Source organism: Arachis stenosperma, chromosome 5 (assembly GCF_014773155.1).
Source record: "Arachis stenosperma cultivar V10309 chromosome 5, arast.V10309.gnm1.PFL2, whole genome shotgun sequence".
Classification (NCBI taxonomy): domain Eukaryota; kingdom Viridiplantae; phylum Streptophyta; class Magnoliopsida; order Fabales; family Fabaceae; genus Arachis; species Arachis stenosperma.
Genome location: NC_080381.1, coordinates 20,010,207 through 20,028,039, shown reverse-complemented (window position 1 = coordinate 20,028,039; position 17,833 = coordinate 20,010,207). Strand labels below are relative to the sequence as shown.

Below are 17,833 nucleotides of genomic sequence, written 5' to 3'. Positions count from 1 at the left end.
AGGATCAAGGATGCACCTAAGGACAACTTGTTTTTTTTTTTTTTATTTGTTCAGAATGATGAGCACTTCATAAAAACTACAGATAGAGGATGACAAAGAAGCCCAAATTATGGGCTGAGCCCAAACTGGGCCCAAACTGTCCCTTCCCCGCTGGTTGCTCGGTTCCAGGCTTCCAGCTACTCCGACGGAACTCACACTCGCCCTGAATTCTTCGGCACCATGACCTAGCAAATCACACTCTCCGGTTCACATCTCAAGATTGCTCCTCTTCTTCTTCAACGTGTCGCGGCGGCTTCTACCTTCTGCATCTCCACTGCTACATCCAGCTCGTGGCTTATCTGGCGCGCCTCCTCCATCTCCATTCCTCTTAGTCCAATCTAATTGCCTGACTCACCTCTTTCCGTCAATTTTGACTAACCTCACTCCCAATATTCACTCGGACCTCCTCGACTGCCCTCGGAGTAAATTTTAGGGCCAGGTCCAACTTCGCAACCCGACCCGAAAGAACATCTCCGGACCCAGAGAGCACCAGACGCCAACCCGGTTCTTCTTCTTTCTTCCAACGATTCCTACGCGCTGCTCCATGTTTGGCAAGGATTCCTTGAGGTTGTGGCCGGAGCTCCGCCGCGTTCTGGCTCTGTAACCTCTGCCAGGCCTTCCGAAGGGTGCCGCTGCTGCGTCGGAAATCTCCTTACCACCTCCGCGGTGATCGCCTCTGCACTTCTCCGTCGTTTAGCATTACAGTCTCGGCAAATCAATTGGGCTAGCCCTGGCCCAATTAGAAGTGGGCCAGCCCACCTCCTCCACGCACGAATTACATACAACAGCTTTTTCCGGAGGAACAAGAGTTGAGAATTTTCAGTTTCTCCCTCCATTCTTCGCGGGTACCACTACTATTCTATTTCTACGCTACCTTTCATACTCTGCAGAAACCTCACCGATTTTAAAATTTTCCTTGTCTGAATTTCAGATTTGGTTTTGTTTAATTCAAGGTGAAATAGGTCAACGCCGCATGGATCCTTACGATGATATTCTCCCAACGGCTCCTGCTGGGCGCGGTAAATGTTCGACTAAATGACACTGAGAAAGCTTCATCTTCTTCTTGGTTGAATATTATTGCTTTTGTCATTTTTGTTTATATGCTTTATTGATATTCATTATTAGGTCGTGCTGGGGCAAAGTTTGCCCCGAAGGTCAAACCGAAACCGGTGCCTCGGAAGGAAATTTCTGCTGAAAAACATGAAATCTCGTCTAAAGATGGAGAGGGAGAACGTGTTGCTTCATCCATCATCACCAGCAGTAAGGACATAGATACTGTTCCCCAGAGTAAATGCCATGCTGCTGTTGCTTCCACTTTGAGTGTGCGACCTCAACATTCTGCAGGTTCAAATTTAGAGGATGCCACAAAATCTCAAATGGCAAATCCTCAGCAAGTTGGTGTAAATGTAGATACTGCAGCCTTAGTGGATGCTCAACCTTCCACAGCTGCATCGACTGAAGTTGAGTCAGCTCGTGAGGTAAATGTCCATTTTCATTATTATCATTATTATTAGTATTAGTAGTAGTAGTATTTGCTATAGTTGTTTGATGCTATGTAGTATTTATAACAGTTTTTGTAATGTTTATGAACTCTAGGAAGATCCTGTAGCTTTGGAAGGGAGCCGACATTCTAATTTTGTTCCTGAGACCAATCTCAGTAATGGTAAGTTATGCTTTCATATAACCAGTTAGTCATTCACTCATTTGTAATTTTATGCAGCAAGTGTCACAATGTGTAAGACAACATACAATTTGGTTATGTTCTGATTCATTTCATATACGTCCTTTGGTTTAGACTCAACACATCCAGTTCAAACTGCTGATTCTGTAGAGAAGCTATCAAATAATGTAGCTATTCTATCTACAATATGCTCAACCGGAGGTAGTATGGGAGATCCCGCTCAAAATGAAAAAGAGCCAGTTCTTGATAGCAACGACTGCTTGGGACTTAGTGATGATTTGATGCAAGTTGGCCCGGATGTGGGCTTTGAAAATGCTTCAGATAATGATGCTGCAATACTTGAGAGCAACATTCAATCGAACCTTATCTTTGGAAGAGAACGAGAGGTATAAATTTTTTGCCTTTCTTTGAGTACGTCAATTGCTTTACCTAGGTGATCAACTCAGGAAGGGAATTCTTTTCAGGCAGAGTCTGAGAAATTTGAATTGGATCCTTTTAGTGAAGTCCTCCCTGATCCTGGCACTAGGACTGGTTAGTAACATCGTTTCTATTTCAAATTACTTAATATGCTTTATATTAGCTGAAAGATATATTATTTGTATGTCTTTTTTGTTGCAGCTCGTAAGTTTCAACCCAAGATTAAGCCACGACCTAGAGTAGGCGCAAAACCTGCTGTTGCTTCTGCTTCATCTAATGATATGATGGCAAGGTCTGTTGAGTTGCCTACATTTTGCATGAATGAAGTTCAATCTTTTCAGTCTAGTGATGATGGCATTAGTATGTTAAATCAACCAAGCAATTCACCTGTACCCACATTAGAGATTCCTATGGCAACTGATTTATCAAGTAAGTTTGATTATGTGGACTCAAGTATTCCATTCTCTAAAGACAACAATAATTTGGCAGCAGTCAGTGCTTCCCAACTGGATTCTCTCGATGCTGTGTTTTCTGATGTTGCAGTTCATAATGGAACTAGGGATTTGCCTTCTAGTGTTGGTAAATCAGCTGCAGAGGTAAAAGAGGGTTTTTCATTTTATTTATTTATCTTTCAATTTCATTAAGTTGCTAAATGTTGAAAAGTTTTTGTTCCTCCAGAGTGCAGACATTTTTGCTGGGTTGGAATCCATTGATGACTTTACCACCCAAGCTGCCACTACTACAGGTGAATATTAAATGCTTTGTAGTCTTTTAAATTGGGGCAACTATCTTCAGGGTCCATCCTTCTAACTTATGTGAGCATCACCATCACTGGTGTTTTGACGTGCTGCCCTTAGATCTTGATGTTATCAATAAATGCCATTCAGCCAATCACAAATATTTGACACTGCTGTTTGTTTTTGTGTGTGGGAGTCTTTTTTGTGGGTAATACTTAAAAGTGTTCTTCTGTGTGCAGGAAAACCAATTCTTCAATCGGAAACAGAGGTGAAGATCATGTTCTTATAAGAGATATGATGGTTTTATATAAAATATGTTAAATTAGATTTTTCTGTATAAAACTAATCAGTGTATTATTGGTCTCAGGAAGCTGTGAACTTGAGTCCTGGCTGCCCAGTTGATAATGTCTCAGATTATCAGTCCAAGAAAACTGACAAAGATCCAGCTTCTGAAATCCCGGTGGATGAAGAACTGACAAATTCTCCAAATAGTCCCACATTGGCTGATCTTATGCAGGTTGATTTTACTAGAGAAAAAAGAAGTAAAACATAAGCTATAAGCCATTAATATATGTTTGATCTGTTTTTGTTTGCTTTTTTCCTTTTTCTTATATGTGAATCTGTTTTTGAGGTTATTATTATACCATGTTATCAGGATGCTAATGGAAGAAAAAAGGAAGACGCAGTGTGGAGTTCTCTTAGGAAGCGCAAAAAATCTGGTGCTAATGAGGAGGATAAAGGTGTTAAAACTTCAAGGCAGCGGAGGAAGCAAGCAACTCATAAACCTGTTAGCAACTCGGTGAATGAGGATGATGATGATGATGACGACCTTGACCCTCCCTATAATCCGTATAGAGATGAACCTGAAGAGAATGATGAAGAATTTGAAGTGGATGACTCCTCCAAGAAGAAGGCATCATTGAATTCAACAAAGAAATCAGTGGCTAAAAATGGAAAAACATCTCAAAAACATAAGAAGGCTAATGAAGATTTAGAAAATGGCAAAAAAGAACCTCCTAAAAAGTTCTCTCATTCAAGCAGACAAAAAAGAAGATGTGGTAAACATAATAGAATATTTTTGTGTAATTTTTACCTTTGGTGATTATATCTTATATGCTTATTATGGAAGTATTTTTCTTTTACATAGTGAACCAAGCACTGCTGGAAATTCCTGAGGATGAACTTGATATGCATACATTGTCTCTCAAGGATATCATTTTACTTGCAGAACACAGGGAGCGGCTGGCAGTGCGTATTCTCAATTTTTATCCTTGTCACGTATGCTTATCATTTAAAGTTTTCATTAACCTTTTTTTTTTTGTAGAAAAAGGAGGCAGCAACTTCAAAGACATCTGCCAATCAAAGGTATTCAGCTTTGAACAAGAGTGTACTTTACAGTCTATTACATTTTCTGCTAACATTTTAAATGTTTTTCTTATATATAGGCAAATCTTGATTTTGAAAATATGATGTTGTAGATTCTTATTTTCTGCAATATGTGTGATTCTTACATAATGCAATATTTAATTGACTTGGGGAAAATCTGAAAATGTTGACGAACTTATGTTAAATAAAGGAAATTCTTTTTGTTGCCTTTTCCTTCACTTGGGGGTATATAAATCTCATTCTAACCATTAAGTGGTGTAACTTCTCATTACATGATTCTATGATGTCCTTCACCTCTTTGTCAAAATAGTTCTTGACTGGATTTTGCCATGCTGTCAGGTGCATTATTTTATTATTTCATTGGCTTCAGTTGGGTTGAGGGCCTGAGTCAGGGGAGGGTGTGTAAATGTGATAGTGGTCTTTTCCCAGTTTCCATGCTATGCTAAACACTTTAACTTTCCTCAGTTTCTGAGAACAAGAATGGAAATGGTAACAGTTCATACTGAATGTGTTGCATGTTATCAAATGGCTTGTTAATATCACTTATGAGTAACTTGCATTCTAGTAAATAGATTTAGTTTGAAAAATATATTTGCAGTGGTGGAGATTCCCAACATGAGGCCGAGGCTGGAGCTAATAGTGAAGAGGAGTATTTAGGTTCAGAAGATGATAGAGAAGCAGGTGACGATGAAGCCAGTGAGAGTGTTCCGTTGGCTTCCTCTTTATTCAACTACCAATCCTTCATGGAAAAGACTCCTAGGGGAAAATGGACAAAACATGATAATGAACTGTTCTATGAGGTATTTATAGAATTCTTACTATATGATGAATGTCATAAATTATTTCTCGACCACAACTATGTAAATACTGTTTTTTTTTTTTTTTTTTGGGGGGGGCTGGTTTCCTCTAAATTGACTAATGACCTTGTAATATAGGCAGTTAGGCAGTTTGGCACAGATTTTTCTATGATACAACAGCTTTTTCCTGATCGAACACGTCACCAAATTAAGTTGAAGTACAAGAAGGAAGAGCGACAGCATCCTCTACGGTTAGCTGATGCTGTAAATAATCGTTCAAAAGGTTAACTCTTAGCTCCTGTTTTGTGCTGTTCTCAGTGATACTGTGTTATATTATTGTTCAAATGATTGGCTTCTTTTTGAACGAATGAGATGCTACTGAAGTTGTAGATCATGTTACGATGTTGATTGGCTTCTCTATTTTTTGTTGTAGATAATTTTCATTTTAAGATGTTGATTGAGAGACTGCAGCAAGCTTCAGCCAAGGAAGATCAAGACCGTGGTAAAGATGCATCAGGTTCGATGGCAGCAGAGGAGGTTGAGAATTCGGCACCTGGAACTAATGTATGCACTCTTGGTCCATTTTGTTTGTCTTCTGATAGATCTATTGCTCTATGTTCATATTGCTTTATCCAATACCATATTTTTTGTTGATCAATGCCACATTTCTTTGATAGATATGGGTTCTTGCTTTCTTTACCTTATATACTATGGATTATATAACTTTCTGCAGTCTAGCCATGCAAAATTTTGAACTCATTTTATCATGAATGTAGGAGGATGTTGGAACAACTGAACAGGAGGAGTTTGCAACAACTGAGCAGGAGGCAAATGTCGAAGATCAACAAGATTCTAAGTCAGTTCCTAGTCCAGAACAATTTGACAATAGTGATGATGAATTAGCAATATGGGCTCAATATAAAAGTGAAATTTAGTGAATGATTTTACCCTCTTTTTCTCGATTGAAGTGAAATTCTGATTAATTTGCAAAATCACTATCGCGATTTTTTATTTTGTAGTCGAGGCTACTTTAAGATTTGCGCTAGCGGATATCTTAATAACACCTTGTAAACACTTAAAAAATTATTAACTGGTAAGTTTTCATAAAGGAAAAGTCTATAAATTTTAAGATGAGCACTTCTTTTATATTTTTTTTCTTCTCTCGTCTTCTAAAAGCAACCCCTTGTATGACGGGCGTCGGGCAAATAAGTTTGAAGATAATACGTTGCATAGTAAAGAAGGGCATGAACTATAGAAAATATGGATCTTACTTCCCAATAAGTTTGATCTTACTCCCCCGCGGGTATTGAGAGAACAGATGGGTTATACATCCATATAATTTTCCATCCAAATCCATCAAAGCTGGTTAAACACTAAAAAAATTTAATCCTATTAAATGAACGTATATTACACGTATCCAAATCCCCGAAAACGTTTAACATTCATTCGCGCCTTTATTATGAAACAATATTCCTTCTTCAACCTTAAAATTGCTACTGGAGAATTTCGAATCTCTCAAAGCTCGATCGTTTTCTCTGCGGAAACTGCTTTTACTCAGGAATCGCGAGAAGATTTCGAAAGGAAGAATAAAAAACAAACGAAAAAAACAGAGACTGCGAAACATATGATAAAAACTAATGTTCATTTAAAATCTCGCAATCTCGCGTTTCTCCTAGTTGCATTTTAGGTTTACTGGATTGAGTTGCTTCATTTAGTAGATCGACTTATTCTGAATCAATTTTTTTTCGTAACTAGGGCATAGGAACAGAAATATGTTCTTATTTCCATTCAATTAAGTGGAGTTGGTCATTTTGATTCACTTGATTGTTAGTGTGTTCAGTTGAGTTCTTTTGCATGCAGAAATGCTTTTCTTGCTGATTGAATGTTTATCACGTTTTATTCAAAACATAAATGGTGTTTTGTTCCGTGGAGTTGGCCATTTTGATTCACTTGATTGTTAGTGTGTTCAGTTGAGTCCTTTTGCATGCAGAAATATTTTTATTGATGATTGAATGTTTATCACGTTTTATTCAAAACATGAATGGTATTCAATTCAGTGGAGTTGGTCATTTTCATTCGTTTGATTGTTAAGTGTTCAGTCGAGTCCTTTTGCATGAAGAAATATTTTTCTTGATGATTGAATGTTTATCACATTTTATTCAGAACATGAATGGTGTTCAGTTCAGTGGAGTTGGCCATTTTAATTCACTTGATTGTTAGTGTGTTCAATTGAGTCATTTTCTTGATGATTGAATGTTTATCACATTTTATTCAGAACATGAATGGTGTTCAGTTCAGTGGAGTTAGGCATTTTGATTCACTTAATTGTTAGTGTGTTCAATTGAGTTCTTTTGCATGCAGAAATGCTTTTGTTGTTGATTGAATGTTTATCACGTTTTATTCAAAACATGAATGGTGTTCGGTTCAGTGAATTTGGCCATTTTGATTCACCTGAGTAAAATATGCATGCTTGTGCTTGTCGATATATTGAGTGAAGTATTGACCAAATTTTTTTGTAGTTACAGCAAAAATGAAAAAGATGATGGAGACAAAAAAGCAGAAGCCGCGCTATAACGTAAGCATATGTACACATTAAATATATTTATCCCCTTTCATTCAAATAAAATCTATTTTGTATTATAAATATATCTTGACATACTTTTTCAAAATCTTGCAGAAAACTCACGATCTCAGATGCTAGACAAAGACAATAGCGAGGGTGTTCAAGGCAATGAGTCAGGAAAAGAAAGATATCGTTGAAGAAATATGATTCGGTGCGCTGGCACATGTTTCGAAAATGAATGTCTCTCACAGCCTCTTGAGAGAGTTGATTGCTTGCTATGATGACTATTATGTGTGCTGGCACATGTCCCGGAAATGAATGTCTCTCACAGCCTCTTGAGAGAGTTGATTGCTTATTATGATGACTATTATGGACACCTGTACACTTTCTATGGAAAAATATTCATAACACCTGACAAGGTAGCAGCTACGCTGGGCATAAATCACGGGGGTAATACACTTTTCACCTTGTGCTTATTTCGGTTCATTGCTTGCTTTATTTTCAGTTCACTTGTTTACATAAAATAAAACTGAGCCTATTTGACTGGTTAAAATATTGTAGGGGATCGTTTTTCTGAAAAAGTTAACTACGACAGACTGAATGAGGTAGACAAGCAGATTATTGACACCTTTAAATGTGCTACTTTGGCATCTTTGACAAAATCTGTCCTCGATATGAGTGTTGAAGGGGAGGAAAACCCGCAGAAATTCTGGAGGACTTCTGTTGTCTTCGTCCAAATAAAAGTGCTTTTTGCTGCCGACTACGGTAAGCATGGCTTCCTCGATCCATAAGTCACCTACCCTTCGTGTGGACAACATCCAACAGTGGGATTGGGCAACTCATGTCTTGAGCTTCCTGAGGAAGGGGATTGAAAACGGGAGAAAGGGAAAGAAGCACTCCGTTGATGGCTGCGTGTTTGTGTTGATGCTCATATATTTCCATGAATCCAAGTTCTCTTGGTTGGATGCACCTGAGGCTCCTGGGCACGGTGGCCCGTTGGACACGGAAGAGGATGCTCGACCAGATTTCTTAGGAAGCAACCGATATAATGGTAAATTAAACAAAAATTTTCCCTGAAATTTCCGTTCAGATGCTTCTAAAGAAGGAAAATCAAAATGAGAGAAGGTGGAGAAGAAACCATTTATTTCTGAAGGGAAAAGAGAAGGGAAAGCGGAAGAAAGAAGAAAAGAAAATTGTTTTTCTAGATTCTTCTTCAAAAGAAGAAAGTTTTTCCGATTCCGAATCCGAATCTGAATCTGAGAAAAGACCACTAGCCAAAAGAACAAGACAACAAAGGCTAGTGAAAAAAAATAAAAGATTGTTCCGACGGATTCGGAAACAAGTGAATCTGAAAGCAGTTCCACAGATTCAGAAAGCAGAAGTGAATCAAAAGACCAGTAAGTTTGATGTTTATTTGGTTTTGTTTTGCTTGTATTTGGTTAAAATTGTTCTTTTGCGCTTGTTCTTATGTATTGCAGAGAAGAAGAAGAAATTGAAAAAACAGGGACAAAGAAAAGAAAACAACCACAGAAGGTGGTTAAAAAAGAAAGCCAAAAAAAGAAGCCTGTGCTGACGGATTCGGAGAGCACAAGCGAATCTGAAAAACAGTGAGTTTGGGAATTGATAATTTTCGGTTCATTTCGATTGTATAATGTTCATCTGGTTTAGTTTGGCTTTTCTTTGCTGAAAATTGTTTGTGTGTGCTTGTTAAGTAAATTACAACTATGATATTGTTCTCCGGTATAAATTCGATGTGTTTGTATGTGTTGCAGAGAAAAAAAATAAAAAAACTCCGACAGTGAAAAGAAAACAACCGGAGAAGGGTGCAAAAAACAAACCAAATCAAGCAAGCTTGTTCTGACAGGTTCATAAAGCAAAACTGAATCGGAGAGGGGGTAAGTTTCTGAAATCATATTTTAGGTTAATTGATACTTTTATTTTAGCTTCATTGATACTTATTTTATGAATTTTCAGAAGTGAACGAGTAAGGGTCAGCGCTGCCGAAAGAAGAAGAGAGGCGTTGCAACTGTTAAAAGAAAATAGAGCAAAGAGAAGAAATGACAAAGCTCAGAAAACAAACGTTGCTCCGGATCGCTTTGACTCGACAGAAATGCGAAATGATTTATCCGAGAAGTAAGATTCGGTTTCTTATATTGAGTTCTTTTTCTTTGTTTGCTAACTTTTCCTAAAACCTCTTCTGATTTCTCTGGATTTACTGAATAATATTTATTTATTTTGCTTAGACTACCGACTGTAAATCTGGGCAACGAACCTCTGTTACAGACTCAGATGAGCTCCACACAGTCTGTAAATGTCCCCGCCAATACCAGGTAAATTCGTTCATTGCAGGCTTTAAATTCGATTAATTGGATTCTAAAAAATGAATTTCAGGTGTTTCTAGACCTCTGCTTGTAATCTTGGTTGCTAATTTTAATTTGGTATCTTTGTTATTAGGAAAAATACCTTGGAAACTCTGGTAAAAGTTTTTAGAAGAAAGAAAATCAATCAAAAACAGAGTTTACAAAGTCCACCTGTGTAAGTTGAAATATTTATGTTGGTCTTTTAGATTTAGGTAATATTTTTTTAATTAATCACATGGAATTTGTATTTAAATGTCAGTAGCACTACACCTGATCCTGAACTCCAAATCATTGAGGTTCGAGAAGAAACTCGTTCTCAACCTTTGGATATCTGCGTTTTTCAATGTGCAGATTTTTGTTTCTTGGTACCTATTCTAATCATTCAACATTAACTTCTTCCTTGTTTACATTCCTTAGATTTCCTATTGTGGTGTCTCTTCCAAGTTCTCTTAAGGAAGAGCTAATAAAAGATGCCTTTACCTATGTCCCTTCCGAAAGTATAACACAAGAAGCTTCTGTTAATGAGTAAGTTGCACATAAAAGTCTTTTTATTAGTTTTAATGGTATAGGATAATAATTTGGGGTCATTATTGAACCCTTTTATGTTTAATACAGCAGTTTTCTAGAATCGCAACAGCAACCCTGCGAAGAAGCACCTGCAAGGCAATCGGAACAAGAAGCACTTGTTGATGTGTAAGTTTTACTGCTTGTTTAAAACTGGATAATTTCGGTTCATTACATGCTTTATTTGTGGATCATTTGAATCCAGAAATCAATTCCATGTGTTCATATATTGGACTCTCTTCTGTTTGTTATAGCTGCCCTCCGAAACTCGAAAAGCAGGTCAGTGAGGAATCTTCCCCAATAAAGACGGAGCTAGAACCTCCGTTGAATGTGTAAGTTTTAATTAATATCATTTTTTTATAATCTTTGGTGTTATATGATATTGCTTTTTCATTGTTGCTTTAAGTTGTAATTAGAATTCTTTTTCTTAGTTTTAATGGTACAAAATACTAATTTCGAGTCGTTATTGAACTCTTTTCTGTTTAATGTAGCAGCCCTCCTGAAGAACAACAACAACCGTGCCAAGAAGCTCCAGTGGCATGGCAATTGGAAGAAGAAGCACATCCTGATTTGTAAGTTTTTTACTTGTTCAAATCTGAATAATTTTGGTTCATTACATGGTTTAATTGTACTCTCTTTTGTTTGTCACAGCTGCCCTCTAGAACCTGAAAAGCAGGCTGGCAAGGGATCTTCCCCGAGGAAGATGGAGCCAGAACCTCCGTTGAACGTGTGAGTTTCAATTAATATGATTTTTTATTAGCTTTCGTGTGATATGATATTGATTTTTCATTATTACTTAAAACTTTCCCCTGTCATCTTGCAGTGCTGCTCATTCTTCTTTGTGGGAACATGATGCACCTTCATTCGAACTTGGCATAAGTCCCCCGACATCTCAACCAATTCCCCCGACCTCTCAACCGACGATGACATAGCTTGAAATCCTGGCAGAGGCGGTGATAGATGCTATGGTGGTGGCAGCAATGAGATTTGCTGACGCAACAAGTGCCGAGCCGAGCTTGACAGCCGCTGAAGGGTACAAAACTCCAGAGAAAGAGAAAGAAATCACTGAGGAGTTGAAAGAAAAGTGTTATCATTGGATGACACATGTGAAAGAATCCAAAGATAGCACCAACGAATATGACGCCATATTCGTCTTGAACCATAAAGCGAATTTCGAGGGGCTTAAATATCATTTCTTGTCTCTAATGCCCGAACAACATGTGGAAAGCACGGTAAATTATTTGCCTATTGCGTTAGCATTAATGATTTTTCTAAAGACTCATATACCGTATATCTCATAAATTTTCTTTCTGTAGGTGGTCAATGCACATTGCATGATTCTCAATGACATAAAATGTCTCCAGTTTCAGGAAGAAATATACTGTGTGCTGACGGATATTGTGTTAAGCCAATTTTTTTATTCCTTGAGTAATTTACTGATTCTGATAAATAATTTGGTTCATTTGTGATTTGACTGAGATTCATTTTGCAGATGTTTATATTGGAAAACCATAGTGAGAATTACATTGATCCAAAGACCAACAAGGCCTATCGGATGGATGTTGATCAATATGCCCACTACTGCCATTTTCTTGACAAAAGAAAACTCGCATCGCATCCATTTGTAAGTTGTGATTTTTAAAAATTCTTTGATAATTCTCTCGTTTTCTATCGTTTAGACTGAAATATTTTATCATTTTTCTAAATTTCAGATGTTTGTGCCGATTTACAATGGAGGACACTGGTGGTTGTGGATTGCCGAAGTCCGGAAAAAGGTATTCTATGTGCTTGACCCTGTGAACAAGATGAAAGATGAAATACCTGACTTGAGAATTAAACTGAACAAATTTGTTGTAAGTTAATTAAATCATATATATTTTGCTGTAAATTATTCAAACATGAGTAGAATTCGATTCATTAGAGTTGGTGATTTACATTCAGTTCATCCTTAAGTGTTCAGTTGAGTTTTTTTTGCATGCAGAAATATTTTTCTTGCAGATTAAATGTTTATCACGTTTTATTTAGAACATGAACAAAGTTCAGTTTATTGTTGTTGCTGATTTACATTCACCTCATCCTTATGTGTTCACTTTGGGTTCTTTTGCATGCACAAAATGTTTCTCTTGCTGATTTAATGTTATCACATTTTAAATTCAGAACATGAACAGAGTTCGATTCATTATAGTTGCTAATTTTCATTCACTTTTTGTATCCCTTTCAGGGATTAATAATCTCCCAGATGAGGGTTTATGCTGGGGCGAAACCCTTAATGGAGGACGGAGAGGGAGAAAAAGCAGAGCATATCAGGCTGAATGGTCAATGTACAAGGTAAAAATCTTTCTATACGATAGTGCTATTTTTAATGTGTTTTATTTTGGATACTATTAATCATATTTTACTTATTTCCTACTTAGCTATGATTACGGGATGTACATCATGAAATTGCTAGAAACAATTGATCCTTGAAAGATAAAAAAGAGAAGAGGTATCAATATAAAAACTAGACACAAGTAAGTAATTTCTAAATTAATGAAATTCGTTTCATTTCTTATTTCGGTTGGGGTTCATTTCTTATGTAACTAATTTCTTTCAATTGAATAGTAGGAAGAAATTGATACCTTCAGGCGCGAATATGGTCCAAACATCCTGTTGCACAAACTAAACAAAATCAGAGACCAAGTAATTCGGGAATCTGAAGCCATAAGACTCCCGAAGTCATTTGCTGCCCTCTCTAGCCCTTTTTGTAAATTCACATCTGGGGATATAGATAGTAAATAGGATATATTTTATTTGACTTGTTGTAATTAACATTATTTTGTTTAACTTGTTTAAAAAGCAAACACTACTTCTTTCAATGTATATATGTGAATATTAATGTAAATGTTATTGGAAATCTAATATTAATGTATATATCTGATTTAAAATGAATTAGTCCTTGTCCTGTCGGTCTGAGATGTTAATGTATATATCTATTGGAACTGTTTGGCTACTGTTTTTTTTCCAGGTTCAGAATGAATGGAATCAGCGTATTTATCAAACATTAAGAGCCCCAAAAATACAAATGAACCGAAATTAATATACTGGATGAACCGAAAAAGTGCATATATCACTATTGCAGATAGCTAATTTTAAAAAAATGTTGCTATCAGTATTCAGTTTTAGAAACACCTGAACTCTTTGACATAACTAAATAAATTGACTATTTCATAAAAAAAGTGAATATTCAATAAAGAATTTCAGAAAGCTAATATTAAACACAAAAAGGTGACTATTCAATAAAGACTAACATCAGTAAGAAATTAACCCTCCTATAACTTCAATGAACCAAAATTTGCTCATACATGAATGAAAATTTATGTTAATAAAAACTTAAACTCCTATAATCCTCTCTGGGATCATTCATATCCGGTGCATTGTAAATGCTAGAGCTTGACTGAATCGTTGATCTGCTGTCTAAAAGGTTCAACTGCAAAAGAGAAAATAAATCGTATATTAGCAAAATACACAAATGATGTTTTTCCAAATCAAAAACAAATCAATGTTACCTCACTTGGAGATGCCTTTTTTCTTTTTTATCATGGCGTTTGATATCATTTTTTTCAGGTTTGATCCCGGTGTGTTCTTGGGCCGACCTCATGTTCTAACACGTGGGGGCTTTGAAGGTTGTTCACATCGCTCAATGTCGCTTCTTCGTGGGATAACAAACTTTTTCCTTTGCTTCTCACTTGATATTCTTGCATCTTGGCTATGACATTGTGAAACAGCCAGTGCAGAATTCTGGTTAGCTCTTCGGACTTTGATGGAAATTCATAAATATTGTGCGATTGAAACACCAAATCGTCGAATCTCTTGCTTCTCGGCTCTAGTAGAGGCTCGTCTTGGATGCTCTTGATGTGTGTGTACATTCTCTTTATGTTCTTACTCCAGTGTTCCAGTATATATTTCGGTGCCACGTTATCTACTCGCTCGAAGCTTAAGTCGTTCAGAGAATGGCGGCACAGTTTGCCCCTTGACTCGAACAGCAGGCATTGGCACTTTACCTCTCGTGATACTGCGTGGTAGGTGATGAAAAAACTTGTTGAATGTGAAGTTAGAAACCTGCTCTTTGATTTTGTATGTTGTGAAACCTAGGGTGGATACATTGATCTTGTGATGCAGTTCACCTTTCCTTTGAATTGTCTTTGAACTTCCCTGAACTTCTTGTGAGTATACACGTGCTGAAACTGAGCCTCTATTGCTGATTTTGTTGCGCACGGTATCACGGTGTAAAAATCTACAACATTGATTTCTCTCTCTCTTTGCTCTCTGCTTGCTAGGCAATTGTCGTATTTTTTCACAAATTGACTCAAGGAGCTGTTGCGTGTGATGAACTTGTTGAAAAATATGTGCATGCTCTCACTCCTTTGTGTGCTTCTTATCTCAGCCCAAAAGTGGTGATCTAGATAAATTGGAATCCATATATGCCGATCTTCGTATAGCTCTACATAATGAACCGAACATATGAGCTGTGTTAAACCGAAAGTTGTGCACATTTTAACCCATAAAGTAACTGCATGAAAATAATTCGAATTAAAACCTCGGTTACCTAAGAGCCACTTGTTGCCTCCGAGGCTGTAATGTCCTGAATTTTTTTTAACCTTTTACATTTGATTTCTTTGATTACTATCCAACCCTTCAATTTTATTAAAATTCCTATATTACCCTTATTTCTTTTACCAAACCCTAACCTAATTAGCACCCAATTATCCCTTTACCCCAAAGAAACCTTAGCCCCCTTTCTTTTTCAGCAACACACACACCCCTAACAGCAGCAGCTGAGAATGAAAGAAAAAAAAAGAAGAAAGGAAGAGGGAAAGAAGGAAAGGGTGAGAGCAGAGGTGAAGGGAGACCAGTGAAGGGAAAAGAGAAGAGAGAGGCAGTGCGGTGGGTGTTACTGCCACTGTCGCCGCCGCTGTTGACATGAGAAGAGAGGGAGATTTGAGAGAGTGATATCCGAGAGAGAGAGAAAGGAGAAGATGCAGCGGCGCTGGTGGGCCTTGTCACCGCCGTCCATTCTTCCTCCACTGGTTCCGCCATTATCCTTGCCCTTTGAAAACGTCGTAGGAAGGGTTTCACACTTCTGTCAGTTCTGTTTTACTACCGTTCTAGCCTGGTTAGTGGTTGTTCTGTTTTTGTTTCCGTTTTCGCTACTGTTTTACCACAGTTGTTGATGTTGTCGTTGTTGCTATGCTTTTAGTCGTTCGTCACTTTTGTTCCGTTGTGCCTTTGTTCGTTGTTTTGCTTGCCTATTGGAGCTGCTGCTGCCTCCGTCTAAATTTTTCGCTCTTTCGTACCCTTTAGTTTGGTACCCTGAGTTTGGTATCTTCAGTCCCTTGAGACTAAGTTGTGAGTAGGCTTTACATTTATAATTATTTGGCTTTACATCTATAATTATTTTGATATATGATGTTTGAATTTATGACTATACTTACAAGTTATTAACAAAGGATTTGAACTTGATTTTAATAATGGATTTATTAGAACTAAATATTATTTTTGTGAAATTCGAATTTTTAATCTGCACATGAGACTATATACATGTTTGATGAAATTTTGTATTATTTTAGAATATTCGATTTTATTAAATACGTGCTTTTGAAACATTAAAGTATTGTGAATACTCACTCATATACTATGAATTTGTAAAGTATTTTGATAAGAAAGTATTATTTAATTTGATTTGATACTGTCTATATTTGAAAGATCAAAGATTGGTTGTATTTGAAATTATATGTTTTGAATTGGTTAGGGAGGCTCGTATTAGAAAACCGTAGTTAACAGCGGTTATGACGTTAACCTAGATGCATCTGGCTCAGACCTCAGCTAGCAGGGGCGTTGCTAGCCTAACGTGTAGGCCACACGTTGAATCTGTTATTCCGTACGGACACACTAGAGGAAAGGACTACCCCTTAGAGGTGGAGCCACCCCAAGTGTGGACTATTTGATTTGATTTCTGTATGAGAACTCCCTTATTGATTCACTTATTCATATAAATTATTATTTTCTAACTAAAATTATTTTCATAATAATGTTTAGATGGTCTCATGTAAATTATAGATGTACTGTCTAGTCACTGAGTTGCAAAACTCACCCCTTTTTAAAAAATAATTTCCAGGAATAAGTATTTGATTATGTGAGCCTTTCTATTCAAGAGCAATGATTTGCAATGGTTTCTATTCCTTGTTGAGTTCTTAGACGTCATCTGCTCCATATGTCACAGGCAGGATCCATCTATATTTATTTATTTTATTTTTGTTAAATTATGTAAGTATTCATTCTAGAAAGTGTAAATTTATCAAAAATTATTTGTAACCTTTTTATTTATCTTATATTCGAATCTGTTAAGCTTGCTAGAGAACTCTTTTTCCTGAGCGTCAGTCATGGCTCATTTTGAGCTGTGAAAAGGCCGTACTTTGTGACGAAATCATTCAAGTTTTTGTCGAATACATCTTTTGTGAACAAGTTCCAAATGATGTGGCTTATCTTTTGTTCGATTTCTTCGTGTCGCTTATAGCCGTTTAGTTTACTGGGATCTTCTTCATGATGTGCCAGATACACCACCCGTGAATTGTTGTTGGCATGTACATCTCAATGGCCCTTTGCATCGATGCGCATTGGTCAGTGAGAATGCCTTTTAGTGCCTTTCCTCCCATGCAACGGAGCCAACACTCGAATAACCATTCGAATGATTGGATGTCTTCATTTTTTATCAGGGCGCATCCGAGAAGTATCGACTAACCGTGGTGATTTACGCCCACAAAAGAACAAAAAACCAGATTGTACCTACATAAATGGACACTCACATAGTTGTGAACCGAAATGTGTAGATTCAGTGAACGTAAAGACTTAATTTTGGTGAACTGAATACCAGTTTTTGTTGTAGGTGGTGTCGAATGAAACCACGTCTCCGAAATACTCGCATGCAGTTTTGCTTCTTGCGTTGGCCCAGAATGCATTTTTGATGGAGTGATCGCCTTCGAGGTTGAGCTCGAAAAAGAAATTTTGGTTATTCTCTTTCATTCTTAATAAGTACTTTCCGAGTTCTTTGGCATCATCTTATTCGAAAATATTCCATACTTTTCTTGTGATGTAATTCCTCACGTCTTTTTCTATAACACTTAGTTTCCGGTGAATGCCAGCTGCTACTACGAATGATTGGTAAGTTTTGCTCGATCTAATTTCGGCTTCCTCGTTAGTTTCGATGGTGCAATGCGCGAACATGTTTAGCTCCCTGTGTTGTTTGAGCATCT

At 37.1% G+C, this 17,833-nt stretch overlaps 2 protein-coding genes across 2 annotated transcripts; both read left to right on the top strand.

Moving 5' to 3' along the window:
- Positions 1 to 738: 738 nt before the first annotated feature.
- Positions 739 to 6,428, top strand: LOC130982320 (uncharacterized). The gene is made up of 17 exons (XM_057906284.1): positions 739 to 884; positions 993 to 1,058; positions 1,165 to 1,517; positions 1,636 to 1,702; positions 1,835 to 2,106; positions 2,185 to 2,251; positions 2,339 to 2,733; positions 2,816 to 2,882; positions 3,114 to 3,142; positions 3,242 to 3,391; positions 3,530 to 3,932; positions 4,022 to 4,122; positions 4,199 to 4,239; positions 4,859 to 5,060; positions 5,196 to 5,340; positions 5,491 to 5,621; positions 5,834 to 6,428. Exons 2-17 carry the CDS (start codon positions 1,013 to 1,015, stop codon positions 5,990 to 5,992), a joined length of 2,628 nt encoding a protein of 875 aa, XP_057762267.1. The 5' UTR covers positions 739 to 884; positions 993 to 1,012; the 3' UTR covers positions 5,993 to 6,428.
- Positions 6,429 to 9,730: 3,302 nt separating this feature from the next.
- On the top strand, positions 9,731 to 11,476 carry LOC130980532 (uncharacterized). The gene is made up of 9 exons (XM_057904201.1): positions 9,731 to 9,753; positions 9,864 to 9,950; positions 10,075 to 10,155; positions 10,398 to 10,505; positions 10,596 to 10,673; positions 10,799 to 10,876; positions 11,036 to 11,116; positions 11,196 to 11,273; positions 11,368 to 11,476. Exons 1-9 carry the CDS (start codon positions 9,731 to 9,733, stop codon positions 11,474 to 11,476), a joined length of 723 nt encoding a protein of 240 aa, XP_057760184.1.
- The last annotated feature ends 6,357 nt before the right edge of the window (positions 11,477 to 17,833 follow it).